Source organism: Morchella sextelata, assembly GCF_020137385.1.
Source record: "Morchella sextelata strain SCLS chromosome Unknown scls_17, whole genome shotgun sequence".
Taxonomy (NCBI): domain Eukaryota; kingdom Fungi; phylum Ascomycota; class Pezizomycetes; order Pezizales; family Morchellaceae; genus Morchella; species Morchella sextelata.
In genome coordinates this window covers 80,633-108,521 of record NW_025408632.1, presented here as the reverse complement: position 1 = coordinate 108,521, position 27,889 = coordinate 80,633, and the positions used below count along the sequence as shown (strand labels likewise).

The 27,889-nt window shown below is 46.0% G+C and overlaps 5 protein-coding genes across 5 annotated transcripts; 3 read left to right on the top strand and 2 right to left on the bottom strand.

Moving 5' to 3' along the window:
- Nucleotides 1–401: 401 nt before the first annotated feature.
- H6S33_004169 (uncharacterized protein) lies at nt 402–2,249 on the top strand (the record flags this gene model as incomplete). Its single annotated transcript, XM_044835689.1, has 6 exons — nt 402–754; nt 869–1,017; nt 1,202–1,225; nt 1,309–1,429; nt 1,495–1,843; nt 1,896–2,249. The coding sequence occupies 6 exons, from the start codon at nt 402–404 to the stop codon at nt 2,247–2,249; spliced, it is 1,350 nt and encodes a 449-aa protein (XP_044690907.1).
- Nucleotides 2,250–8,544: 6,295 nt separating this feature from the next.
- Nucleotides 8,545–9,267, top strand: H6S33_004168 (uncharacterized protein; the record flags this gene model as incomplete). The annotated part of the gene is made up of 1 exon (XM_044835678.1): nt 8,545–9,267. The coding sequence occupies one exon, from the start codon at nt 8,545–8,547 to the stop codon at nt 9,265–9,267; it is 723 nt and encodes a 240-aa protein (XP_044690906.1).
- Nucleotides 9,268–10,692: 1,425 nt separating this feature from the next.
- Nucleotides 10,693–11,697, bottom strand: H6S33_004167 (uncharacterized protein; the record flags this gene model as incomplete). Its single annotated transcript, XM_044835667.1, has 2 exons — nt 10,693–11,117; nt 11,343–11,697. 2 exons carry the CDS (start codon nt 11,695–11,697, stop codon nt 10,693–10,695), a joined length of 780 nt encoding a protein of 259 aa, XP_044690905.1.
- A 1,273-nt stretch (nt 11,698–12,970) lies between these two features.
- On the top strand, nt 12,971–15,825 carry H6S33_004166 (uncharacterized protein; the record flags this gene model as incomplete). The annotated part of the gene is made up of 13 exons (XM_044835656.1): nt 12,971–12,977; nt 13,065–13,076; nt 13,177–13,276; nt 13,374–13,420; nt 13,528–14,018; nt 14,118–14,162; nt 14,248–14,606; nt 14,661–14,760; nt 14,819–14,922; nt 14,993–15,206; nt 15,271–15,400; nt 15,467–15,711; nt 15,775–15,825. The coding sequence occupies 13 exons, from the start codon at nt 12,971–12,973 to the stop codon at nt 15,823–15,825; spliced, it is 1,905 nt and encodes a 634-aa protein (XP_044690904.1).
- A 1,139-nt stretch (nt 15,826–16,964) lies between these two features.
- Nucleotides 16,965–17,746, bottom strand: H6S33_004165 (uncharacterized protein; the record flags this gene model as incomplete). Its single annotated transcript, XM_044835645.1, has 7 exons — nt 16,965–17,002; nt 17,060–17,143; nt 17,207–17,336; nt 17,492–17,496; nt 17,547–17,575; nt 17,635–17,646; nt 17,736–17,746. The coding sequence occupies 7 exons, from the start codon at nt 17,744–17,746 to the stop codon at nt 16,965–16,967; spliced, it is 309 nt and encodes a 102-aa protein (XP_044690903.1).
- Between the last annotated feature and the right edge of the window lie 10,143 nt (nt 17,747–27,889).

The window sequence follows — 27,889 nt, the reverse complement described above, 5'->3', positions numbered from 1 at the left end:
CTAGGGTCCTACCTACCCCCAAACACCAATTCATCAACCTGCTCGCCTGCCCTTCGTCTCTATCTATTTGCTGGCTACTGTCCCGTTAGTCGAATGGTTATTGCACTACTCTACCGATCCCAGGCTTTCGATCCCTCGCTTACCACAAGTGCATATATCGCCTCAGCTGGTAGCCTCAAACAGAACTAAAATTCAGCCTTGAATCTCTCGCTCTCCTTTCCCCTTCCCTCCTAATACACAGATATATACCCACTGCCCCCCTACCGCTCATCAATCCCAATCCCCCAACAACTGAAAGCTCCACCGCCGGGGAAATACCAGGCAGGGCACACACGATCAATTCATGCCACCACCCACCACCACCTCAGCACTCCCACTACTACTACTACTCCACGACCTCGATGACGATCCACTGGAAGGGTCTCTACGACCCCTCAATTGGCCCGCCGCCCCCCCGGAACTCCCACCAGGACCGCCCAACGCTGCTGGTGACATGGTGGTGCTCGTCACTGTGCCTGTTCATCATTGTGTCCCGGGTGGTGGGCAGGTTCGCGAGGACGATGAAGATTTTCAATGATGATAAATGGATGGCGGCTACGGCGGTGCCCTTGATGATCAGGATGGGACTGATCCATGCGGTGCTGGTGCTGGGGACGAATAATGCGGACACGACCGGAATGACTGACGAGGAGGTGAGGAAGAGGGTTTTGGGGAGTAAGCTGGTGCTGGCAGCGAGGGTGTGGTATGCTGTGTTGTGAGTTTGATGACTTTTTTTTACTATTATTATTAATTTATTTTACTTTGGTTTTTCTTCACGGATGGTTTTGGTGGTTGATGGATGGTTACTGATGAAGAGGCACGTGAGCAGTATTTGGAGCCAGAAGTTTTGCATCACGGAGTTTTACAAGCGCCTTACGGTGCATGTGTGGGATCGACACTACGAGATCGGGCTAAAGGTCCTGCGGTGGAGCTTACTCGTTACGTTTGCAGCAGCGTGTATCAGTATTTTCGCGGAGTGTAGGCCGACCCATAAGTGAGTCTCAGATTATAACCCTAGCCCTATATATATATAACTGGGTCTTATAGATATATTTACTGACTTATGTATGTTTTAGACTTTGTAAGTCTTACTAACCGAGTGTGGCACTGCTATCTATTATATCATGCGAATGAATACTAATCATTGTTATCTATTCTCTAGGGCAGGTTAAACCAGACCCAGGACGTGAGTTTCTCCCCCACCATCTTTTTTTTGTTTTTAATTTGTGTGTTTATGCCTATGCCTACTAACGATGTTTGCAATAATAGCGCAATGCCGTGTTTCATACGTTCCTCTTGTCACCCTTGGAAGTTTAAACGTCTTCACCGACCTCCTCCTCGTCATCTTCCCCATTCCAGCCATCTGCCGCTCCGGGATGCGTACACGAACGTTTGTGCACCCACTCCCCCCCGCACACCTCTTTCCTCACGTTCCCTACTAACACCCCCTTGCAGAAAGTTCCACATGATATTCCTCTTCTCCCTCTCCCTCCTCCCCGTTGCAACAACACTCTATCGCGTCCCCTCCATCATCCGTCTCCAAGGAACCTACTCCCAAGCATACCGCACGCTCTGGGCATCAATCGAGAGCCTAGCAGCATGCGTCTGCGCCAACGCCGTCATCCTAAACTCCTACGCCCGCGACCGCGGGCCCAAGAAGAAGAAGTTTCGGGCACCGAGTGATGGCGAGGACGCCATGGACCGGCGGAGCGTCATGCTGGGGAACCTCTATTGGGGCAGCGATGAAGACCTTGCCAGAGACGTGGGCATGGGCATCGATGCGGATTTGTTGAGCCTCGCTGAGGTACATACCCCCTTTCCTTGTATTCATGATTGCGGTGCTGATGTGAAAACAGAGGAGCTCAAGGTCGTCGGGGTTCCCGTCGCCGGTGGCGTTTAAGGCGCCGACATATAACCGCTCGGATCTGCCGCGGTACAACGATAAAGACCAAACCCCGCCGTCGACCTCGCCGAAGAAGGAGGAGCCGGACATGGAGTGGGGTGGGGAGCCGCGGGACCTTCCGGTGCCGGAGAGGATGCATAGTAACCGTGGGAGACGGCAGGTTTCGTTTTACGACGTGGGAGGACTACTTGGTGAGAGGCGCGAGAGCACTGGGAGTGATTCGGGTGCGACTACGGTTGTGGAGAGCGGGGAGGGGGGACAGATGATGCTGAATGATGTTGGGGGATTGTTGGGTGGGCAGCGATGAGGAGATTGTTGCTGTGATGTTGAAAGTTGCGATGAGACCAAGGTTGCTTTTTTTTTTTTTTTTTGATAGGACTTGTTTTTTGGGTTTTTTTTCTTTTTGGTAGTGGGGTTTGGGCGTTTGGTGGGCTGGAATATTGGGATGGGTGGTGTACTATTTTCTTTTGTGGGCTATGTGGGGGCTAGTTGAGGGGTGGTGGTGTGGTAATGATACCTTTGGACTTGGAGGTTGTATATATAGTAGTAAAGTAGTATTAATCAAAATATAAAGCACGATATCAATGCCGCTCATATTTACCTACCTATCTACTTAGGAAATATGCTGAGGGGATACTTCTGTTCGGATTTAGGCGTGAGAGGAAGACCAGTGGGATGATTCAAGTAGTCTATGCGAGCGTATATATTCGATTACTAACCCGTTCTAAATTAGGCTCTTGGATCTACTGCTGTAAGTAGTAGAGCTGTAAACCGAGTGATACCTCGTGACTTCAAAGAAATATATCCGGTTACCGACGCATTCTAGCGGTGGAACATTCCTCTTGAATTACATGTATCTGAAGGGAATAGTACTGTTAATAACTATCTAGCTTGTGGCCTTGTATCTCCGAATTTCAGACATCGCAGATTCTGGTTAGAGGAGTTGGTACTGGATTAATGCAATATCTCAGGCCGGGGAGGGGGTAGATGTTCTGGGTGTTTGGTAATATAGAATGAAAGATAGTGCAGTATGAAAAAAAAGGGTGAACTCGCTACCATAGGACTGCCGAATGTAGTGAGGAATACGGAATGAAACCGACTTTGCACGAAGAATACCGTATACGTCCTAATACCGAATTCTTGCTGCATTAACGGGAATCCCATAGCCTTTTTTGGTGCTGTAGTTGACATAAACCCCGGCCCTTGAATTTACCGCGATTGACTATAAAAACCTTAAGGTTCCGAGTGACCGTGAGCACCTAAGGAAAGTACCGACTTACTGGCTGCAGCTGCATACAGTCACAACTAGGTAACTATGCCGGAACTGAATGCACCAGACCCTTCGCTATCCCGTGCGAGGTGATCTGGGGATGCACAAGACCCCTCGCTACCCGTGCGAGGTCCTCTTGGGGTATTGTTTTTCCTACTGCAAAAATCAATTTGCTATGTATCTCCGATTCCCCGCTATCCCTACTAAATGCTTTGAATCTTGGCAATCCGGCACATGTATCGAGTTGCAACTGTATCGCATACTATCACCCCAGCTTATCCACATGTTGACCATGTGCCGGCCTAGTGGATGCGTCTATGCTATGCCCAGACCAGGAATATTCCAGAGAGCAAGGTATATGACGGCGGTTGTTTAGGCGGGATTGTTTCCTTTTTTTTCGTTTGTTTGCTTATTTTGTTGTTGTTGTTGCTTATTTTGACGACGTCGGACATGGATGTACTGCACTGCAGTGCAGTGCAGGAATTTCTTTTGTGCGTAATAAGCATGTAGCTACTCGCAGCAGGTAACAAGTACCCGAAAATGCACGTCCTAATCTGCAATTTCCATTGGAGTAGAAGTCAAAAATACACCAAAAACTTGCAGCTGCATATTCGGGTACTTCATGCCTGTCGCGAGTGACTCTGAAGTAGGTAGCATATAGGTATGCACTGTTGATCGAGGTGCTTGGTGGGGGTTTTAGAAGAGAAAGAGAGGGATGCACTGCGAGGTTTTGGGGTACATACGTGATGGCCGACATGGTCGAAAAAGTGTAAATAGTCTGCTTGAAACGTGGCTTCTTTTGTTGGGATCTTGAGTAAGAAGTTGGGAAGCCTATTCACTGTCGAAGCGGGTTTGGTTTTTGTTTTTTAGAGAATCCGGATGAATATACATAATGTGTCAGGGTTAGGGTTTCTGCATTACGTTGTTTGAGGAGATACTTGGGGGAGTTAGAATGGGAGATAGCTTGATAGGAAAATTTTGGCCCGGAGTGTAATGTTTGGTGTGTGTTTTAATGGGGTGCCTCTGGTGTGGTAGTCATAATATATCACTCGTTCGGTGGAGAGAAAGCTCCTTCAATAGAAATATAGAAGTTGCCAAGACCTTTGCTGGAAATGTTTGGAATCTTATAGAAGAAAAAAGCAGTTTTTTCTGTTACATTGTCGATACTAGCAAAAGTGACGGAATCCTCAATTCACACCTCAGTCCGAAACGATTGATATTCTGTGATGCGCGCCTCAGTGTTTGGCTCGCGTCTAGAACTAAAAAGAAGTTCGATTCTCAAGATATCTCTCATGCCTAGCTTCCGACACCAACGGTTTCAAAGATCGGTCCCCAACATCGAAGAACGAAGTGGTGGTGTGTGATCAGGGTTAGGAAAAAGGAAAGAATTGGCGCGTTGCGCCGCCGGCCGGCCCGTATGAGGAAAAAGCAAAGAAGAGAAAAATAAGAGATGCAGGAACTGAAACTCGCTCACTCGAAATGGTGTAAAGAATAGTAGCTTGCCTTGTGCAATGCAGAAAGGATCGTCGGCTACAATATATCAGTAGGGTAGAGTGTCTAGAAGCAGCGAGTGATGCCATTTGTGGTAGATGCGGTGTGCGAGTGATTTTCTGTGCTTGATGTGCCTGCTTAGCCAAGCTCAGCTGATCAGCTCACCGAGCACGTGATCATGCAGTGTGAAGTTTGGCTAGGTGGCTGAGTGCCCAATTAATACTGTTTTGCTCTGGATATTCGCACAGTTGAGTATGTAAGCATTGTGTGGCATGCGTAGAGTTGGCGCGAGGCTGCAGTCGACTATGTAGCTACCGACCTTTTCATCGCCCTGCTCTCTAGACACGTTTCTGTTTACGCCGCTGACATTGTTGTGTAAACACCATCGAGCCTTTCGAGCCTTATCTTTTTCATCCCCGGAAATCTTTGTCTTGCACCGTTTTATCTCAAGATCTCATCAGGATACAACAGGATACAACAGGATTACGTGCTCCGTTACCACAAAGGAGTAGGAGACCATCCCTGATACATCAATCATTCGTCTGTTCTTGTGCCTCTTCTCCTGCCATGCCTCCCCATCCATAAAACCCTTCTGAATTACAGAACCTTGCTCATTTAACTGCTCATATGACGAGAAATAGTTGCTGACAACTCTATGTTAGGATGTTCATAGGGCGGATAGGTTCAACGTTCTCGCTGGCAATAGAAGGGGAAGATATTGGGTCGATAGAGGATCTACACCCTTCAACTTTTCGTGATATGTTTGCTTTTTCCGATCCTCGACCAGAGTACATCTGCGCATGCACGTACTTACGTACTCTTTAATATATCCTGGACATGCAGGATTGAGCGTTCAAGCACTATATGCATAGCGCGGGTGAAGCATTGATGTTGAAGATCAACGTGAGGAACATAAATTCGATATGTGACCAGCGCACGTTATTTTGAAATCACTTTCAAATATATCCGAGCCTCATGCATTCACGACTGTCTTGGCACTGTAGATGACCCGCGATCACAGTATATCACTCACCATTGCCGATCCACCTGATGGAAATTAGATATGTGCCGAGAGATTTATAGAGGAGGAGGCTGGGTCTCTGCTGATGCTGTGCTAGGCGACATGCACCAATTAATCAGATCATTGATGGAGACGTCACTGCAGATAGCATTGGTCTCAGATTTTTATGCGGAGAAGATGCGCATAGAAATTTCGAAATGCATGTCCACGGCCGAGGAGAAGCCCTACGAATAGAAGTAAAGCCGCCAGAGGAGTCAGCATTCTCTCGATGAGCTTCTCTCAGCTAGGGCTGACGAATACAATCGCCTAAATCGAATTTATTATTTTTAATTTTCGGATGCTCAGCAGTAGCCAGTGCACGGCTCTTCTCTGCTGCTAAAGAACGTCATTTTTGGTTATCCCAGTTCCATGTTTTGGGTGTATCCTCCCCGCAATCCCATCGGATTTGGTGATGAATCTTTTCTTTCAAAATACATCTGATATCCCAAGGACTGCCCGACAAATGGGAGGAAGGTGGGATTGTAGAAAAAGAAATGAAAGACATGACTTACATTCACCGGACCTCAATCTAGTGGGGATTCGTGTTGCAGGAGATATTCGTCAGTGGTTAGCTGGACATTAAACCTAGATTTGGTACGATGAACCGCTGTTGCAGTAGCGACCTGACAAATGGAACACTAGAAATCTCACTTCTGCAAGGGAAGAAAGAGAAAAGCAAAGACCAAAAGCATTCTAACTTCTCATTCGAAATACCGGCATACCGCTATTGAAGCTGGTCGGTATAGTTGAGGTTGATTCAATTTGACGCATTTTCGCCGGGAAAATCGCTTGTGTCTTAGATTTGCCTATTGGATTTTATTCAAGACTACATACGTGGTGTCGATTCCAAATGGAGCTGCTTCTCCACTTTGGGCCATTTAAACAAAATTGGAACCCGGAGACCTGGATACGGTTTACACATTACCCTGCTCTTCAAGGCTAAGGCTGGCTAAACAACCACCACAAACTTACCGTCACTAGCTTCCTCATGAGCTCAAGAATTTTCTTCTTCGTTCTTCCGGTTATGTTCAGATACCTAGCAGTGATGGCACTGGTCTTTTGATATCGGCGGTAGAGGTATGCAAAGTCTTTTGAAACTGTTGAGGCTTTCTCCGAAACGTCAATGGATTGAGACAACGAAGATCATGATAATGCTTTTATCAATAAAACCATGATCGACGATTTTTTCTAAATGCCTGACCGAGACTAAGCGCGTTCAAGAAAGAAACAGAGGGGGGGGGGTGGACATACCCTGTGATTGGTCCAGTTGACGCATGTCGTCCGATTGCTCTCTCCGCTGGCATAAATTGCATAGGTGGACCACAATAGCGCTCATCCAGCACTCGCATGCTGTATTTCGACTGATATATTTCGGGATGGACTTCCGAGAACCGAGAAAAATCCACCAATTGTACCCAGGGGGCTAAACCGAATTATGGTCCAATGCGCAGTGTGCATTTACAATTCTGCGCGTATGAAATCGTTCGAGGCTGGAATGGCTTATCCCTCAAAGATGATTTGCTTCAAAGACAATTTGGACGTATTCTACCTACGCCCATCCTTTTCAGGTTTTGTTCTTTCTTTTGGGCTTCCGATGTAGTGTCTTGTGACTATGAACACGGCAGAGCCCGTCCAGTAACGACGAAAACAAATAGTTAAACGGAAAGACCACCATAGGCTTCGTACTCTAGTACGTGCTGACTGTGAGGGGGAGGCGGTGGACAGCAATCACCACCACCAACACCGATAAGCTGCAGGGCATCGCATGGCTCTAGCTAGCCCAGGTACCGTCGGTGATATTGTGAACATTTAACATATTGAGAGGGCAAAACCTCAACATGATACGTTACCGGTTCCAGACATGGCATCATTGAGAAGTTAAAGCGGGGTATCACGTCTGAAATTCTTGTTCGGAGGTTCATGCCACTTCGTGGGTGGTACAATGACGCCGTATACGAGAGTCGCTCGCGGGATCCACGAACCATCCGAATATTCATCGTGAGATTGCATTGGTGGTGACACTATCAAATCAAACGGGTACACATCGCTGCTGGCCGTCTTCTATTTCGGATAATTGGGACGATTCCTAAAGTAGTTCGGAAAAATAGGATGGTGTAACCAAAGGAACATAACCATTAGCGAAAGAAAAAAAATGATCCAGCGCATCCTGCTGATTGGATAGCCGAGAGCCTCTTGTCTCATATGCATAGCGGGGGTTTGTCGACCAACAACCACACCTTCAACTAACCCAACATACTATCTATCGATACCCCTCGCTTCGAAAAGAGAAAGAAAAAAACCCTTGGAAAAAAAAAAAAAAAAAAAAAAAACCGGCGTAATGCTGCGCATGAAGCGGGTCGTAGGTGACGAAGGTCTGTACGTACCTAGAGTACTCCCTGGAAGATAGACGTGTGAACGGGGGATTTGAACGATAGGATGCAGGTGTCCGTATGCAAGTAAAGTTGAATAGAATCTCGTACATACCTCTACGATCCGGGACGCTGGGGCCTATGTCATAGAGCAATGAAGCAATTCAGCTCTAATTGTGGGGATCATCGAACGAACGTGGTGCCAGCCCCATGTGGGGGGTTATACTCAGTGCGCAGAAGTTGTTGGAATTTGGGACGAACTTCGCGGTGGGGAGGCGTTGCTCTAGATAAAACCAGCCGAAGGTCCCCTCGGAAAGACTCCCCGTTTCAACCTCAGTGAAAACCAACAACTTCAAACAAAACCTTAAAGCCCTTTTTTAATTATTCCTTTTCCTAACCCGACCCATTAGACATGGAGGGTCTCGGTCTTATTTCTATTGTTGCCACCTGTATCGACCTCGCTCAGACGATCGACGCCGCGGTGCAAAAAGTTCGAGGTGCTCGATCTGAGCTTGACGAAGGCTTGCAAACAGTCTCCTCCACCCGCCGACTTCTTTCTCAATTCCAGCACATGTTCGAGTCTAGCCATCTCCCACAAGATCTTCTGGAAGATTATATAAAAAATATGCGACCACTTCAGTGTGAGCTTGAAAGTATTCAAGGCTCTTTGAACCGCTACCTCCGGTACTCAAAACGAAAGGGATTCGCTAGCCTGGCATGGAAAATCAAGTGGGGGAGAGATGCAGATAAGCACCAACGAAACCTCAAGAATCTCAACGGCAACCTCTACAACACGATCGCCGCACTCAGCCTTAAAGTAAACATCTTGGCTTTCGAGTCGATCCAGGTTGGGCGTGGATCTGCATCATCGTCTCCAGCCCCGGAAAGTCCGGTAATGTCGAACGAAGAAACCTTATCGGCACTTGGAAAGGAATATGCACGGGCCGCACAGGAACTGCAGGACATGGAGTGGCAGAATATTCCAGTGGCTCATATCCAACAGACTTACTCTGCTGCGGCGAAGGCATTCCAGATCGAGGAATGGAGCGGGCCTCAACCTGGATCGTTTTGTTCTTCAGCATTCGCGTTCACCGTCAACGAACCGACGATGAACATCTGTTTGGAAAAGGTATAAAAGCCCAGTGGGCCTTTATTTCGCTTCTTTGTATTATTTCAAAACGCTATTGGGAGGGGGCACATTTTGTTTTAGCGACGTCTTCTTGACCTGCTCTTTCGGGCAGGTGTACATACCAGCATTGAATGCTGTTCCCTCAATTATTTCCTTTGTCAGACTTGGTGTTGGATTCGGGCTAAGGCGCATTATTATCATCATTCGTTTTCTTTCTTGGCTTCTGGGAGGCCTCACATGTATCTATATATGAGAAATGATATTTTATTGGCATTCCGAATATTTGGTTTATAGCCGTGATACCCCGGGAAATTATGTATGCTGCAAGTAATTGTACCATTTCTCCGAAGACTGACAGCTAGGTTAGCCTGTGTGCATGCGAGACAGTTGGAGTGGGATAATAACTCAATGCAGGGTACTAATATTCCGTGGTACTACTGTGGGGGGGTTGTGGGGGTTTGTGGGGGTGAGGAACGTGTACTACAACCAATCCATTCTGGGAATGTCATACTAACTTGTAGTTAGGTATCATGTAGGTACCAGTAGAGTCTACTTATACTCTATTGTACATACATACCTCCTTCGACTCGGAGGCACATGGCCGGATATGTACGTGCACAACCCACATATGTACATACATACATACATACGGCGGAAAATTTTACTCACGGAAGGAAAAGAAGTCAGCTCATGTCATCTGAAGTTATGCAGGGAAACGGTCACGGACGAAATATATATCCATTCCCGAGCACAGGAAATCAAGCTTTTTCGCGGAGAAAGACGTCATAGGCGAATTGGAGGCATCTATAACCAACAGGCTAATGGGGGCGGTACATGTATACAGTGATCGGGACGTTTGAGTAAAAAAAAAAAAAAAAGAAAAAAGAAGTATTCCATGGATTTTATATGCTATTTTTACAACCCGCCACAAAAAGTACTCATATATTATATATATATATACAAAGAAAATAAAAGTAGAAAAAACGAAAAGAAAAACAAAGAAAACATAACGCCATAACGGTCGTTATTCGTGTCTCGTGGGGATTATAAATGGTTATAAAGAATGGTAGCTCCGCTATAGTTATAGAAATGCTTATGCTCATGCGCTGCATCCCAAAAGAAGGAAAATAAGAAGAGGACACAGTCGTATCCAGCGCTGCCCTACCACACCCTCTTCCTGAGAATTATTAATATGACGAACAAATGGAATTTTTAAGCACGAAGGTGCCGTGCACACGCGTGAAAATGAAATCCCTAGATCTTGAGGATTGTCCGGGACAGAGGAACTAAATTCTGTCGAGAGGAAGAGAAGTTAGAAATTGGCTCGTTGAACTGTTGAACTGCAGGTGGGACCTGGGAAAAAAAAAAAGGGGGGGGGGGGGGGGGTTGATAAGAGGTGTGGAATTTACCATAAACGGGAGATTTATAGGATTATAGATTATCTGGTAACTTCTGAACGGGAACCAGTGGGATATACCGGTCATATCCGAGTCCCTTCTCGTCCCCGTACTTTCTCAGCTCGGGCACCATTACCGGGGCATCCGTGTTCTCTGTCCTTCCCCTCCTCGATCCGTTGGTGCTTCCACCTCTCAGCTGTGGGAAAGAGACCCGGAAGTATGGTGTCTGCTTGCCAGTGGTCACTGCAAAGTCCGCGGCGCTGTTGATGATTAATTCAAGGCTACGCTGGCGGGCTTCTTCCCTGTTTCTATCCGCGATGAGGGGGAATGTGAGGCGCATAATTTCGTCGGTGAGAGAGGTAATAGCATTCTTGCGGTGCGCAGCGTAGTGAGGGTTTCGCGGGAGGTTGTGAAAGAAGTCGATGCGGGCTTTCTGGTCTATGCTTGACGCGGGAGGGTCTGTGAGGGTTAGCTGGTTTGTAGATATTGTGCGAGGAATGATCTGGGATATGAATTTGAATGAGAGCGCAAAGTTGCTTCTTCACACGTCGCAGAAGATGATGGATCTCTCGATATAAATAAGTAGAAACTCGGTAAAAGCACGTAACTTTAAGCCCCGGGCAGATGCTTGCTTATATTGAGAATCTACCGTAGAAAACCTTCAGAAGAGGGTGAAACACTTACTTCTTGGGGTTTGTCTGCTCCTCGACTCGGCTCTCCTTGGGTTCTGGCTCATACCTGGCATTGGGGGAACAAACATGCCATCACGAACTGCTTTGAAGATCTCCGCGCTAATGACTGATCTAATCACGACCACTTGCATTCTTGGCTCATTCAAGGTGACATTCTGAACCCATACGAACTCTCTCTTGTTTCTCCCAAATTGAGCGAATCTTTCGCAGTTGGACACCCCTAGGGTGTTGGTTATATAGTAATTGAGAACATGGTCGGTGATGCTAGAGTCGATTAAGTTGAACAGACGGATTATGGCCGCATCATCTTTGGGTTGTTCGGTGTGTATAGTAGTGACAGGGGACATGGGAGGAGATGGTCGCCTGGACACTAGTCGGGGAGTTTCTGGTAATTTGGAATTAGCTGTGTACAATTGCAACAAAAAGACATTTCAAATGTAAGAAAACATTACGAACCTGTAGGTAGAGTACCCCGTCTCGCAGTAGGAACCGATGAGCCAGCATCGTTTTTTTTTCTTCGAAAGCAGCACATGTGTGTGGCTTCTGTTTTTTAAAAAATATGAAGATAAAGAAGAAAGTGGCTTTGTTTACAGGGCTGAATCAATCACGCCCTAGCTTGCTTGTGACCTTGAAGATGGAGAATGTGTTTCTTCAGCGGGACCGGGAAAGGCTTTTGTATTAACGCAGTTGCGGAGAGTTATTTTTGTTCGTCGAGTGAGGTATGTACTTTGATATAATAGGAAGACAACAATCTCTTTGCTTGTTGGAAAACTGAGGCGGATGTCGATGTTTGGTTATAGATGAGCCGAACGACTACGACGACGACTCACGTCCTATAGACCTATCGTTTATGGAATCTGAGAGGCCCGACCGTGAATTGTCGAGTGTGATAAAATAGCAATTGCAAGGTATCTTGTGGCGGGGGCGGCTAATCGTATTTTAAAGACAATATGGCAGTATTTAATTAAGATAGGTATGTACCCCCAAGATGAATATGATCCAACAGAGATAACTACATAACCTAGGCATTCTGAGGAGCTAGCTAGGTACCCCCATCGGCGGACCTGCAAATGCGAACTAACCTAGCTCTCTCAAGTGCTACATATTGCGAACCTACGAGTGGGCACACCACGATTCAGTATTGTTATTCGACTGATAAAATCACACAACCTTTTAGTTTTTATTAACAAGGTTGGATCCTTTGATGTCAGTCTGTACCGTGCGGACGTACATGCTCTGGGCTGCAGGCTGTCTTGCGGGGCGCCAAAAACAAAAACAAAAAATTAAAACCTGTCAGCCTTTATTTTTGACAATAAATTCATCCCACATCGGAGCCGTATAAGTTAAGGCCTAGGATATAACCTGTAATCAATTTTTTCTCTTGAACGCCTATGGTATCCCGAGTTCCTGCATAACGGATTGTTAGGTCAAATCAAAATTCGTGTATGCATATGCGGTGGTTCCCTGCAAATTTCACTGCAGTCGTGACTAGATACTTGTCAAGCGCTCTGTGGCCCTCTCCGCTTCATGCAATCACAGTGTTTCCATGTGACGAATAGAAAGGAGCCCGCAGTTGGATAATCTAGCGAAAACCAGAGCACATCTATCTCTGCAATCCCGATGCTATGTATCCATAGCATGCGCATTTAATGACTGACTGACAGTGACTGTATACTATCATTCTACTTCACGTCGTATAATGAACGTTACCAAGATCGATACATAAGTACGTATCCCCCGTTGACTTTCAATTGCGTATATTGCCTTCGGCTTGACAGACCATTAAACTCTTTCTGCCTTGATCACTAGCTGACCAGTTCGCTTAGACTGCCGGGATCAGGTCGTTTACTCCAGTGAATCAATCAATCTATTGCACCAACCCCTCAACGAGAGCAAGTACTGCAGGATTCAGTATTTTTCTACCAAGTTGGTTCTTCACCAAGACTCCATTGTGTGAGGGGCTTTTGTATGGCCAGAGTTTGTTGATAACTGATAGCTGCTGATATATCATCATCATGGACAGAATGAACATGAACAACGGGCATAGTGATTTACATGCGACGAGGATGAGTGAGATACTTGCTGTCGCAATTGATTTCGGAACAACTCGCACAGGGATGTCCACAGATGCCTGTCGATAAAAAGAACTCTTGTAGCTAACTTCGGGGGGTTTATAGGTGTTGCGTATATGAGACCCGGCGACCCGATGCCCACCCAACTAGGCCGCTGGCCTGGGTGCGAGAACTTCATGCACAAGGTCCCCACTGTTCTCCGATATATGTCAGGTAGTAAGGACTACGAATGGGGCTTCGTGGCAGACAAAGCAGGCTTTGGCCGGTCAATATTGTTCAAGACTTCGTTGGGATCTGGTGAAGCACACACATACCCAGATATGTCCAGCAAAACAGCCCATGGTATGATCAGCGACTTTCTCAATGCAGTCTATGACCATATTCGGAAGCGATTGGAGGAGGAGTCTCTCGATAAGCTCAGGATGGAATTTTCCTTTACAGTTCCAGCGACGTATTCGGACCCTGTCGTAGAGGAGTTTAGGAATATCATTCTTAAAACATCCTTCCACCAACATAGATTCAACGTCACCTTGACGGAGCCTGAGGCGGCGGCTATTCATACTCTATACAGCCAGCGCTCGGAGGAGGATTTTGTTGTAAGTGATTGAGTGGTCGATAGGCAGAGGAATCGACGGAAACATCCGGTTTCATTCCCGAAACTTTTATGCAAAGAGAAAGCTAATATGGTATCATAGACGGGCGAAGGAATTATAGTCTGTGATGCGGGTGGTGGCACTGTTGTGAGTTTGCCGTCCGAAAAATTGATAGCGTGGCACAGGCGCCGAGCTCGCGCGAGTCTGACAACTAACATTGGTTTTTGTCCAGGATGTTTCATCTTATCAAATCCTGCAGCCAGGACAAGCACCGCGTGTCAAACAGATGGGAATTATTTCTGGTATGCCCAAACGTGCCCTCTGTTACCTAAACCATCTATCTGACCGTTTCATCAATGGAGGTGCTCCCTGCGGTTCAATATACATTGACAAAGCATTCGATGATGTTTTGTTGGAACGTGGCATTCTACAACAACTCAGCAATGATGAGAGATATAAGCTCCGACAACAGTTTATCCTTCGAAAAGAAAGTTTTACAAATGATGAATCTAGGCCACATTTCCATGTTGAACTGCCACGAGAAGGTATACAAGGAGATCTTATTGTAGCAGGATTTGTGCAGATTTCACGGTAAGTACCACCAAGTCTTCTAATAATATCAATCCTACTGAACACTTGATTCAGAGAAATGATGATTGAGTTCTTTGAGCCCTCAATTAGCAGGACGCTTACTCTGCTTCGGGAACATCTGAGGCAATGTCGTATCGAGAGAGTCAAAGTAGGAGTAAGTAAAAGTTCCGGATCCCTCCTCGTAAGGTAAGAAGATCTGACAAAGATTCTAGAAGATATTCCTTGCCGGAGGCCTGGGATCCTCGCAGTACCTCAAGCAACGGATTGAAGAAGCATTCAGATCAGAGTCAATACGAGTGATTCAGCCCACAGACACGTATTGGCCGCACACTTGACTTTTCCCCCTCCATTGAAAGTATATTTTTGACACGTCTGATCTCTTACAGGGCAAGCGCCACAGTGCTCGGATGTATCCGTGATCAGGTTAGAGACCTGCAGGGACATACAACCACAGTAGAATCAAGGAGATGCCCAGCACACTATGGAATCCTAGTCTCCCATGCATTTGACTCCAATATCCACGACCCAGCAGACTATCACAAGGACGAACATACCGGCAAAGCGGTTGCAAGGAACCAAGTGGAATGGTTTGCCAGGAAGGTGAGGGATCAATGAAGGTAGAATTACATGTAATTGACCAATGGTATTGATTACTCGGGAATAGGGTGTTGAAATCACCAATGGATCACTCACCATTCCACGGCAACTGCGTCGAACGTTCAAGAAATGTGGCGTCTGGGAGGACATATTAGTTCGCTGCGACTCAGATGAGCCTCCCGGGCGTTTGGGACCTGGTGAGTGCTAATCCCTGTGGCTTACTGAAGTAAATGCATGCCGCTAATGCTAACATCCAGCAATAGACGTCAAAATCATTTGCCGGCTTAAAACCGACATGCGGAAACTACCGAACTCGGTATTCGACAGGAGGAAGAGATATCTAGGGCTGAAGAGGTTTTACGAGGCGTCATATCTAGTGAATATGATCATTAGGCCAGCAGACTTAAAGTTCGAGATGTGGTTTAAGAATACCCTGCAGTCGCAGTTTTTAGATATTTCATGGGAGTTGGATGGGGTTCCTATAAGCGGTGGTGCTCAGGAGGATCAGGTGCCGCAGCCCTTTCGATCTCGGGTGCATTCATTCAAGGATAGGTGGCTGAACCCTCGTCAGTTTCCTGTCGAGCAGGCATTTGCAGAATCATCGCTCTCTCATGAGACCTAGATATTCTTTATAATTGGTTCGCTATTTTCTTTTCTGTTATTCAATCCTTGGCCTTGATGTGGGTTAATTTCTTATTCTTATTGGCGTTCGAGTAACGAAAGGAATTCTATTCCAATTTGGGGGGCGACTCTTGCTTCATCGCGTGGAATTAGTTTAATTTGGCATTTTATTGGATGAGCGGGATGCCTATGCGTACAAGTGCCGAGAAGAGAATTTCGCATGCGTAAGATACTACTGCGTGCCAATAATGACCGATGATCTGCGTATCATTAGTTCTTATGGGTCAATGATAGAGTAATCCTGGGGAAATTTTGACATGTCGATCAAGACCGTTACATGCTTCCAGAAGCTAGAACCTAGCCCAGATCTTCATTGCCATATGATGACCACAGGGATTATTTCATGTACCTGATTGAGCGAGTGACACGCGGTGAGTATCCTCGATCCTAGTGCATATTATGAGACGAATAGAACACATGCACAGATTCAGGGGATTACCCCTAGAAGACCCGCAACAATGACAAGGCCCCCATACTTGGTTCTTCACGGGGAGTTATCGGCTTCTCAACCTCACATATCCCTGGGCCTAGACTTAATTGAGCAAGATGAAACGGCCTTTAGATTATCGCTGATACTCCACCAGACCAGAAAATTGGTCGACCCGAAGGTACTTTGGTTCAGAGTATGCCACGACTCTCAGCACTCGATCATTGAGAATGAAGCCCTTTTCAACGCCTATCTGACTATTGTCATAACCTCCGGGTTGCATACAATCAATGAAGTAATCAATCAAATCAAACGCCTATCTGACCATTCGTATTTGACGCGAGTGATATCTGGTGAAGAATGTGTGGGGTCCTAGCGAATAACTGAAAGACATCGCAATGGTTCAAACTTCCAGATCAAGGGTATTCCCGAATTACTTCTTCAAAGGGTAGTCATATGACGATAAGCGTGGTCAAGCTGTACCCAATCTTTACTGACTATCACCTATGACCAGCTCTGGAACTAGCACCAAGAATGGGGGCTAGATGCGCTGTGTGTAGCTGCATATAATGATGGTGCTCAGGTACAGTGAGATAAATTATTTCTGATGAGTTGTTTCCCAACAGGATTTTGTGTAGACAACAAGGCTGAGTTTAAAATAGTGAAATGAAGTTAATAATCTCATTAAGTACTGCAAGACAAACTTAGCCTGAGTAAGAGAAAGTACCGGAGGTACATACATACATACATGTGTATACTGAAGGCGAAGTTTGCTGTTGGCACAGCCTTATTTTGATTCGGACGATAAGTTTTGAGCGAATCTGTTTGCTGGCTAGCGGGTTTGGGATTGTCAATTAATGTTCCATCTTGTAGTATTTGGGTATGTAGTACCTACATACATAGTTGAGGGTGGTGGCGGGGGTGACGAAGGTTAGTTCTATTGGTAGAAAGCCAGACGAAAGCGGCGCACCATTGTAGAACATCTCCTGACAGGGATTACGGTTTTCTCGCAGTCTGCATATACGCTAAGCCAAGCAATGAACATTAATGTCATCATGAAATCGAGGGGAGAGGAAACATCAGTATCCAGATTTACAATTTGTATAAATCATATAGTAGAAGATAAGATGGACTCTCTGTGGGGAGCCAGCGGGAGGGACATCGGGCAAGGTTTACATACCAGGTCTAGTTTTGGTTACACCCGCTGTCATCTGATAGCCGCGCGCGAAAGAAACCAATTTTTGAACGTATGATAGAATGATGTCTTAGAAACAATGAACTGGTTGCGAGTGTGCTGTCCAATTACGAGACATTGTGTATTACCGAGAATCATTTCTAAGACATTGCATTGAATGATCAGCGATGACTGTGGTGCATGGCCAGTACGCGGTCTACATCTAGAGTGGGAATAGAGTAGTACATACATACAAATCATAAACAAAATGGAATACGATTGCAGCACAGTAATCCTGCAGTAACGGGGCTGGTAATTTTACCATTAGGCATATGCCGATCTAGAAGGCAGAGAGACCTATAAGCTTGACTGAGGTAGGTAAGAGGATAGAGAAAGTATCAAAGGTAAAAAGGAGAGGCGGGCCCAGTCGGAGTTGGCATAGAAAAGGATGACTGGAAAGTTCTTGCCAATGTCTGTGTACGTTTCCGAGGGATCAAGTCGACTGGCCGCCACGTGGCCCCCCACTTTCATGGTGTTTATGTGTGGCACGATATGTAGATGTGGGCGCGATTCTAAGATATCTATTGAGTCCATCGGTCTTGCCCATCTCCATTTATTTTCCCCCGGAATCTCGACTATAAATCAAATCACAGTATACGGGGGGTTGTAATCTCAGTGGATAAAGCAAGCGGATATGTGTGTGCCTCACAATGCACGAGATATGACGATTTCTTGGGGAGACAATAGTAACCAATCCGGGGGAAAAGATACAACTGACGGTAGCCCATGGGAAGGAACAAACGGAAAGTGAGCGGGTGCACGGACAACATGCGGGGCCAACGATTATTCTGGAGTACGAGTGAGGGCCCGTGAACAAGGATGCCTAAGATCCTGCGTCCCGTGAGGGGTAATGAAGGGCAAATTGGGCAGAAAGTATGATCCACTCAAAAAAATGACAGCCTATAGCTCATGAAATGTAAATGTTGAAGATCTGTTGAGACCGTTCAACCCTTTCCTAAACCCTTTTACAGGGAAACTGGCATGTGAACGGAGGATTCGCCGACTGGGGCCGGGTACCCGCCCAAGGTTGTTGGGACGTAATAAAAACCTCTGCCATAATTCTGTACAGTTCAATTGGTAACGCGCAACGCAAACCTGATCATGAACGGCTTTGGTGGTATCATCCAAAATAGGAATAAGATATGTGCAGGATGTGCTCATGACTTTTATGTCTCCCTATAAGTGAGCCTGTTTTCTGCCCAGCTTATGAAGAACGCCTCCCCTCATGAATGTAGAAAGTAATCTTGGCCAACAGTTCAAAGCTACAGTCAAAAAACCAGTCGGGTACGGAAGGCGGAAACCTCACACTGGCCGCACTGTCACATGCGAGGTGCTGTTTCAAAGTGCGATGAAGGCATGCATTTTGCTCGCAATTGATTGTGTAAAATGGACATAAGATGTGATTGAATGCTGGCCTTGTCGACTTGAGTGGATATATGCTTCTGCTGCCAGGGCCACGTAGTATGGACACGACTATTGGTCGATATGTGAAATAAATCAGCTAATATCGCCACATTAATTTAATCATGAAACCAGGATCTTGACCTAGTGAACCAATTCGATTAGAACCATGGAGCCATCGAGTGAGTTTTCATGATATCAATCTCATGATAGTACACATATCCAGAGATCCGAAAGGGCTTGCAGCTGAATCCACGTGCCTTAAATTTTTCTATTAATTCGTTGGTGGCTGTTCCATAAGGTAAAAATGGGCCTTGCTGTAGGTCAACACTTTGAATTATTCTTTCTTCTTTTATTCCTTCCTATACTGTGACGACGCTCATGCAAGCCACTACTGTCATGTGGCAATTTCCATTCATTCATTATGTGGAACTCTTACACTGCAGAAGATTATTATGTACTTTTGCGATTATAAGATCGATAAAACCTACATAAAGACCCGATCAGCTTGTATAAATCTCACCTTGCAAGGCTTCACCTTTGCCCCCACATGTCACCCGCGATGAACTTGAAGCGAGCGGTTCTGCACTGACAAGCCTTTGTGCGTAGTGATGTTACAAAGGATAAGGATTCCCCTCCGCAGTGTTCATGATATAATCTGTTGAGATTTTTGAAACCTCCTCTCAGGAGAGGCGCATCAGTCCTAGTAATTAATGAATCGCGTGTGATAACTCGTCTCGGGATAGAGACGAGAAGAAGGCTGATCCCAGGCATTTTTCAGGTCCGCTGAAGTCGGTAGTTTTAGGAGCCATAGTTCCCAAGAAACGGGGACCTCGTTAGGAAAGGAATCTGTGAGGCTATGTCATTCCCGCTTCGACTTCATGGGCTCGAGATTTGGTTATCGTATCAAGACCTATAAGCTCATCAGACAATTGAGATGGCTAGGTTATATAGGACAACAAACAAATGCTGATGAAACGGATGAAAGAGATGGTATTGGTCGTGGGGAAGAGTGTAGCGTCACCACTGTACTTGACAGCGAAGACGGGAAGACCGGAAAACACCTAACCCTGGTTTATCTTAAGAACGTTACAAATATTTGATTTGAGAATTATTTATATAAAAACAAATTATAAGATATATTTTTAATTAAATAGATCGAAAAATACGAAAAAAACGAGTTATTATTATTGTATCTTTCTATCGGTGATATAGGAACATAGGATCGCCTGATACATAATATCTCTTGGCGAGTCTTCGCCCAAATCCGGTCCCGTGCGCCCAAATTCATGTATCACCACCATCCGGATATACATGTATTTATATGTTTCTTAAGTGCATGTACATGTTGATGAACGTAGTACAATATAGTACTTGAGACAGCACCAAAAGCTAGTGAAATTAGTAATAACAGACAAATGGACTAGAGTGTTTAAACTCGCTCGGCTTTTTTATTAAAAGAAAAATACCAAAAACAAATATACGGCCGGGTGACGGATCCCGACGAAAGTAGAGTTTTAAAGAAAATATTGAAGCCAGATCCTGTTGACCCAAAACCTGATCATAGCCTCTCCGGCTCTAACATCTCCGCCTGATGCTTTTTCATTGTTATTTTCTTTTTGATAAAGAAAAGACGCGAGCTTGCAGTATAACCAGAATATACGTATACTCGTATACTCATGCATTGATTAAGTCCTGAGGATTCTTGGTAGCAACGACCTCACAAACTATGTATATAACGGCTCGTGATAAGGTTAAAGGTACATATATCATAGTGATAAATTTCCACAATTTTGCGAGTTTAATAATGCCTTTCCCGGTCATTCTGCCCTTAACCACATTAGAATCGACTTGATCATAGAGGCCTCTCACAACTGTTCTCCCAAATATGATACTGCCCGGAGCAAGAATAGCAAACTAGTACTTGTAATGGTCATAAAAGTTCGATTCCCTGGGGGCGGATGTCAGCTCCATCCCCGGGCCCCCCCACTTCTGTTTAAAACCTCTATCCAAGGTCAGGGGAGAATTAGTAAGCCATTTGCGACTTATTCGGTGGGTGAGGCATAGTTATATAGCTAGAATCAAAGCATTCAAGTAGAGAATGAGCTATATTACGGGTGTTCGCTATTCTACTTGTGTGTGTGTCAATTTCGAGTGATAAATCGTGACCCGGCTTTGAGTTTCTCTCAAGCCTTGGCGCATATGGAGTAAGCAATCAAGATACTAATGTTAAGATAAGATAAGACTATAAGACAAGGATGATAAGATAACGACATAGTGGAGATCTTATGTTCACTTCGGGAGTACGTCATTTGGCCGTGGGAATTCATTTAAAATTTGTAGCTGTAGCTAAGTAATAACTCATGAATTGTAGTCTTGGACTGATCTGACTCTTTTCAATTATATATGTGTATGTACATTTCACAATGCAAAGATTAAATCCACTGAAGCCATCATGTCACTGAAACCTTATTTTGCAAAGTCGGAGTCACTATCATACCGAGAGCCACCTCTTCTTCCTCCACACGCCACGAAAATAATCATTCCCGCCAGAAGCAGTGTCGAAGATTCTATAAATCTTTGCCATCGGACCTATCGACAGGACAGTCTTCCCATCGGTATTCTAAGTTCAATCTTAGAATATATAATATGGCAGTGGGACGGGGCCGAAAAAGCATCATAGAGACACAAAGCACCTAAAATTCCAATATAGCATCACTTCGATCAAGGTGCTAACGTGAACATCTATATGGCGTCACCTGGAAGAAAAAAAAAAACCAAGAAAGCAGCGAAAGTTCCGGGATGTATCCTGATGCAGAATATCAACATCCCACAACCATTAACGGCAATCTCGACTTACAGGCAGCAGTCAAAGCTCTACACGCGCCTAAGATGTCGAGAGAGTGTTTCTATTTAGGCCGTTTGAAGACTTGGCGCCTTTTCCTTTCTCCTGCTGGGTGCCACTGGTTGGCGTGGTCGTCTAGATAGCGCAATGAAGTTGGTCGCCATCTTTAGTACTTCTGCATTGGGCCACCTATACTCATCTGTATTTTAATTGTCCATCCCTTTCCTTTCATTGCTAAGCTGAGGACGCTGACGTTTCTCGTCAAGGAACCGAGTCAGACAGCTCAGTGGAGGTTAGGACGTCGGTTTGGAAGAAGGAATCCGAGTACTATTTGGCTGCCAGGGGATTATCCATACGCCTGCGTGTTTTCTGGCTACATTCTCCCCTGGTATTAGATCGAATCGTACCGGCCACGCAAGTTCCGGTTCAATGTGTACTCCATCGGCAACTTAAGGATGTCCATTTCCTCGCCGAATATAGTGGTAAAAGTACCAGACTACTACTCATTCAAAGAGTAACCTTTAATCGAAGCGAATTTGCGCTCCCTACCGCCTGGGGTGGCGTTTGTGCCGCAGGCTTGAGCCAGGAACAGAGAGGTCTTGGCAAGATGACTCGAGTGACGGCCCATGTTCGGAATTGATACAAGGGCATCACAGTGTGTCGGGAATGGATCGTTGCGCGCGAGCTTTTATGTTGAAGTGGAGCGATTAGGTTAAGTTCTTCTAGGACGTTTTTCTCGGGTGGGATCTTGGCTGAGATTGAACTTGGCGTTCAGAATTCCTCAAGACCCTTGGACTGGGTCATGGATTAAGCTGTAATTTACAGATTTGGAGTTATATAATTATAAGCTCACATAGACTAGTGTTGATGCACCAAAAACATAAATCAATATATTGCGACATAATCTCGTCTGTATCGTAAAAAAAAAAAAAAACGGAGCAGTGACCACAGAAATGAAAAACCATCTAGTCTACGAATTCTAAGAAAACACGTATTGTAAAAATATAATGAAGATCTCAGATAAGATCATTAAGTATACCCTAGCCACAAGGAACACCCATATCTCAAAAATCGAAAGAAAATAATATCATGAAAACCCTAACCCTGACCAAACCCTGTTGGTTATGATGAAGATAGTTCTTACCGTAGGTGTTAGAAGAAGTATCGACATATAAACGGCCAGGGAGGAGAGTGAAGTATTGAACCACCATCCGACCTCGGAATAGTGAAGGCTATGGAGCTATACTAGTGTACCTCCGGCGAGGGTATATCGACAGTCCTGATCTGCGCACCAGAAGTGGAACATCAGCAGGTTTGGACTTATAACGCAACATAAGGGCAGAAAGTACGTTTGCAGATGCCAGGCCTTATAAGAGGTGACCCCCACGTAATAGACGGACACGCCTTCTGGTTGGGCCCCGAGTGCTCGAGATACTGCTTACAGAACGATATAGGCGTACGGCTATGCCCTATATGGACCATCAATTTCTGCATTTTACGTTTCAGGGGCGAGGGAAGTAAGTACGTACCGCACACTTCGTAGTAGGTCTTGGTGTAGATGCACATTCAGGTACTCTGGCTGCTAGTTACGGGTGTTGAGGACGAGATGAATGCGTGTGAGATATCGAGCAAGAACTGAGTTATGAGTGTCGGATTTATACGGCGGGTACGTATAGAGGGAGGCTGCTATAGATAGCGGGCACTGTTATTGCAGTCGTGGTACAGGTACAGGCACGTACGGGTGCAGGCAACGCAGGTGTGCATGTATGTATGTATGTCGAGCGCCGGGGATCATGCGCGTGTGCGAACAAACAAATGTGCGATGATGATAGGACATGTGTCGTGTAGGAACCCAGTGCTTAGGAAACGTGGTGAAGAGGTAGCGGATGGGGGTTTCCCGACTGTGGGTGGTACGGGGACACTACATGTATGTATATGTAGCTGGGTGGGGTTGTGGAGGTATATATCGGAGTGATGGGCAGTTAGCTGGCCGCCGAATACTCAGGGAGTATGTTTGCCGCGGTAGCCAATGGGTGGTGGGGTGTATGATAGAGAGCGTGAATTCTATTATAGAGAGTCCGTTAAGCCTTTTGAGCTTGAAAAGTAAGGTTTCTAGGCGGGCGAGTTTCCGTCAGGGAGTGAAAACTGGGTTGTGGTGTTACGGGGCTTAAGTCCTAGAGAGGTTAATTATGAAGCAAGGTAGAGCTTGTGTAGTAGGAGCATTATTCGGCGTGATCTAACGTGATCATGCAAGGCCTGGTAACATGGCCTGGCTAAAGGTTCATCCGCCCCGCATACATGGCCGAGCATATCGTGGTTGTCTATTAACGGAAGTGTCCTTTAGGGCTCTCGGAGTGGTCAATGGCTTTTATAGTTGGAAGATGTAGCTTTTCTGACGATCTGACACGAAGTGAAAGTCCTGTAGGGGTCTAGCACAGCAAACCCGCAATATTTTCTAGTAAGTTTATCAGCATCTAGTATAGCAGTAGAGGACACGATCTCCCCGTGCGCGGCCATCTACCCGCCAATGTCTCGGGAAATTAGTGTGTGGGTATGACTAACTGCTCTCTGGCTATGGTACTATTGCATCACCATAGCTGTTTCCCGGTATAGATTGTCTTTCGCAGTAATTGTAGATGAAGAATGTGTGTGAATTCGTCCCACCGTCGCCTGTCACGGCAGGTATGTCTAGATGTGCAACCAAGCTGGTGCAGAATGTAGAACCTACTAGCCGTGATGCATGCTCGGAGGGGAGGAACTAATTGGAACCAGGGCCCTGGTTGGGTCGAGAAACTCTGTTCGAAGTGGAGATATTGGAAGCGTGAGACGGGAGGTTGTGGGACAGGAAGGGCTGTCTGACTGACGCGGCGGATGGATAGAAATCTTGGGAGGGTCATGGATGTCAGATTGTACAACTCTAATCGTCTCCACACCAATAGAGGCGTTAGAGATGTATGGGAAAGGTGTTCCTTCATAAACCGTGCTGGTATTGTGGCAACTCCCAGACCTTTGAGCTAGATTGGCGCTTCGAGGATCGACGAGATCTACTAGCTTGGTGATCGATACCGTGAAGTGCTTTTATAACTTATGAATATCTGGCATGCATAAACCTCTACCGCAAAGACCGATTTGGTCAAAACTTAAGATTCAATTGAACCCACGAGAACACTGTTCGGTTGCCTGCGTATTTACCGCCGTGTTATACAAAATCGGCTAATTGTACAGTGTACACCAACTGCGCCGAGGTAAGACTCAGCCCGTATAAAGAGTATCTCCCTTATATACTCTTGTTATTTCATTATACTCACTCACTCAGTCGCTCAACATCGGTGCTAGAAACATCGTTCATCCGACCTCTCGCATCTCTCCGACTCAAGGGAAATCTTGTATCACCGAAGAGACAAGAGGTGCATCGCGATCTCCAGCCAACCCAGATGCACTTTTCTACTTTTTCGGGACGAGGCCTAGCCATCTCTTGACCCTTTTATTTCTGGTCTGGCTTCCTCGCTTATCGCATGCCGGACAAGGGGAAAATCCATCACTCTCTGCTCTGAGCTTGAGGGCTTTTTGTCGGAGGTGTTTACTTGGCCTTCTCTGTGTCCTTTGATGAGGAACCAGAGATCACTACCTTCACCTTCATCACCGGCAAATGCATGAACAAAGGCCATTGATTCGGATAGCGTCAAGGTAAGATTTCAATTTTAACCCAATTGGAATTATTTTGCTGACGTTTGTTGAATCTAGGAGAAATTACATGTATGTATTTTCTCCGCTGCCTTCTGCTGGCCAAGGCTGCGACTAGCATCGAAGGGGGACTTGTTTGGCGTCCGAAAATTACATGCCATCACCTCCGGTTTTCGATTGGGGGCAGTATCAAGGAGGAAAACGATATGGTTGTTAGTTCGGTAGCATCGAGTTATGATTGTACCCGTGGGCCTTCCTGAGAGGGGGTGGTTGTGGTGGTACTTTTATCAAAGACAATCTTGAAAACTATATCCCCAGACGTTGGCAGGTTTCGTATATTCTGGCTTGGTTATTTTTGTCTTGACAAATTTGGGCCGGTTTTAGCTTCATAGCGGCAGCTCCGCTGAGGAGTGCAAATTTACAAGTAGCTAAAGAAGAACTCTATGATGTCGCACCATGTACATATATATCGAAAAGAACAAAACTTCCAAGAACCATAACCCTGTACCCAGTGTAGTCAGTATTGAATGGAGTCTAGAATTACGACAGGGGGTTGGTAGGGTAGATGATAAGCTCATAATGACATAGGCCAGGCTCTAAGAGATATGTATATAGAAATAACTTTGGAAAGGACCTCATGCTCAGGGTGGTATCACCCGGTGCACCGGGTGCACCCCTAGTTAAAACAACATTGCTGCATAAGAAGCAATCTTGTGATTAGAGGCTGAGGCTCCGTATCTGCCCCTGTATTGAAAGACGGTTTGAGAAGTGCTTTTCGGGAGAGTGAGGGTGACGTTGCCATCACAGGTGATCACTCGGCTATCTTGGCAGTGGTCCGGGGGGTGGGGGGGCGGGGGGGGCGGGGGTCTGGTTGGCTGGTGCCGGTGGTATGGTTGAGAAGGGCTATCGGGAGTAAAAGAGGAGAAATTAAAGGTAGACAAAGTTGCGTCTGCTCTGACTGGTCCGGAATTTACTTTTTCTCCGGTCTCTTTGGGTGCATGTACGGTGTATATACCTCGCCGGGCAGTAAGATTCTCGCCCAGGCGCAGGACACGGCGTCGTGCTGCGATCCGTCTACTCCTTTCAGGCCCTCGGTAGCACCCGGGACCAGGCAGGGACACAACGGAGAGCAGCGCGGCGGGGAAGCATACAGAGACCTAACGCAAAAAAGCCCCCTCCCCTTCTTGCGAAGAGGAGAGGGCAGCGCAGCGGACGACGCGACCTAACGCAAAAAAGGCCCTCCCTCCTTCGAAAGAAGGAGGGAGGGCCAGAGGCGCAAAAAAGACTTGAAGATTTTTCCTCTCTCTTCCCACCGGGGGAAGAAAGAGCGCCGGAAAGAACTACTACCCTCTCTTTAAGAGAGGGGGCTAAAAAGGTACCCACTCTTCCCACCAGGGGAATAGAGGGCGGCTATATAAGGACCGTTCCCCTCCCGCCCATCAAGGGTAGAGAGAGGACTACAAAACGTGCCCCCTATTCCGTCCAGGGGAAGAGAGGGCGGACACACACACACCCGCAGAAACCTTCTAAATTTAACCCCTCCCTTTATCGGGGAGGGGGGGCAGGCATTGACCCCGGCCTCCTCAAGCTCCAACTAGGAGCTTGAGGGCTAAGGAGCCCAATGGAGTACCCTCCCACCACTGGGGGAGCCGGGAGCGGGTCAGCCAAAGACTGAGGCAACCGTCTCTGCCCCAGGAAAGGACAAAGAGATCCTTATTGCTTTTAGGAGAAGCTGAGAAGATGGGTGGGTTTATGGATTTGGCCGCCGTGGGCTTGGCGGTGGTGGTTATGTGGGTTAGGTTTTATATCTTGGCGCGGATTATAGGGAAGACGATATGACAAACGATTGTGAGAGGTTGCTGCTGAGCTGCATGTCTGTGTGTGATATTCCTTTTTGGCATGTATTTGTTCCTCGCTTCGATCATAGGTCTTCGACAGAATATCACTGGTTAAAATATCAAGTGTGAAGCAATTAACAAAAGTAAATATAAAGCAAACGAAAAATTAGTCTTAATTGTGCCTTCGGTATGGTATGTTTCTTTTCTATGGTGCGTCGAAGACAATATCTTTCTCTGATATCCGCGAGCCGCTCGACCACAGTTTCAAATTGCGATATAACTTCATTGTTGTATTGCCCGCTCTTTCGCGAGCTGCCTGCAACACAACCGCTATTATCAGATCGTGGCGTCGAGTGTTATTTTGTGTCTCGAAACCTCCTCGGATGAAAATAAAACCGGAAAGACCAGTCAAGGCACTCCTCAGTGTTTCCTATAACTACATGTACTCTAATCCACTGTCAATCTTCGTCATCCATTGATCTTGACGAATGGTTGGTATTTCAACCATTGTAATCAGAATGTAGTTATCAGGATCTTCATGGAGGGGTTACAAATTATAAAACCATAGCCTCTTAT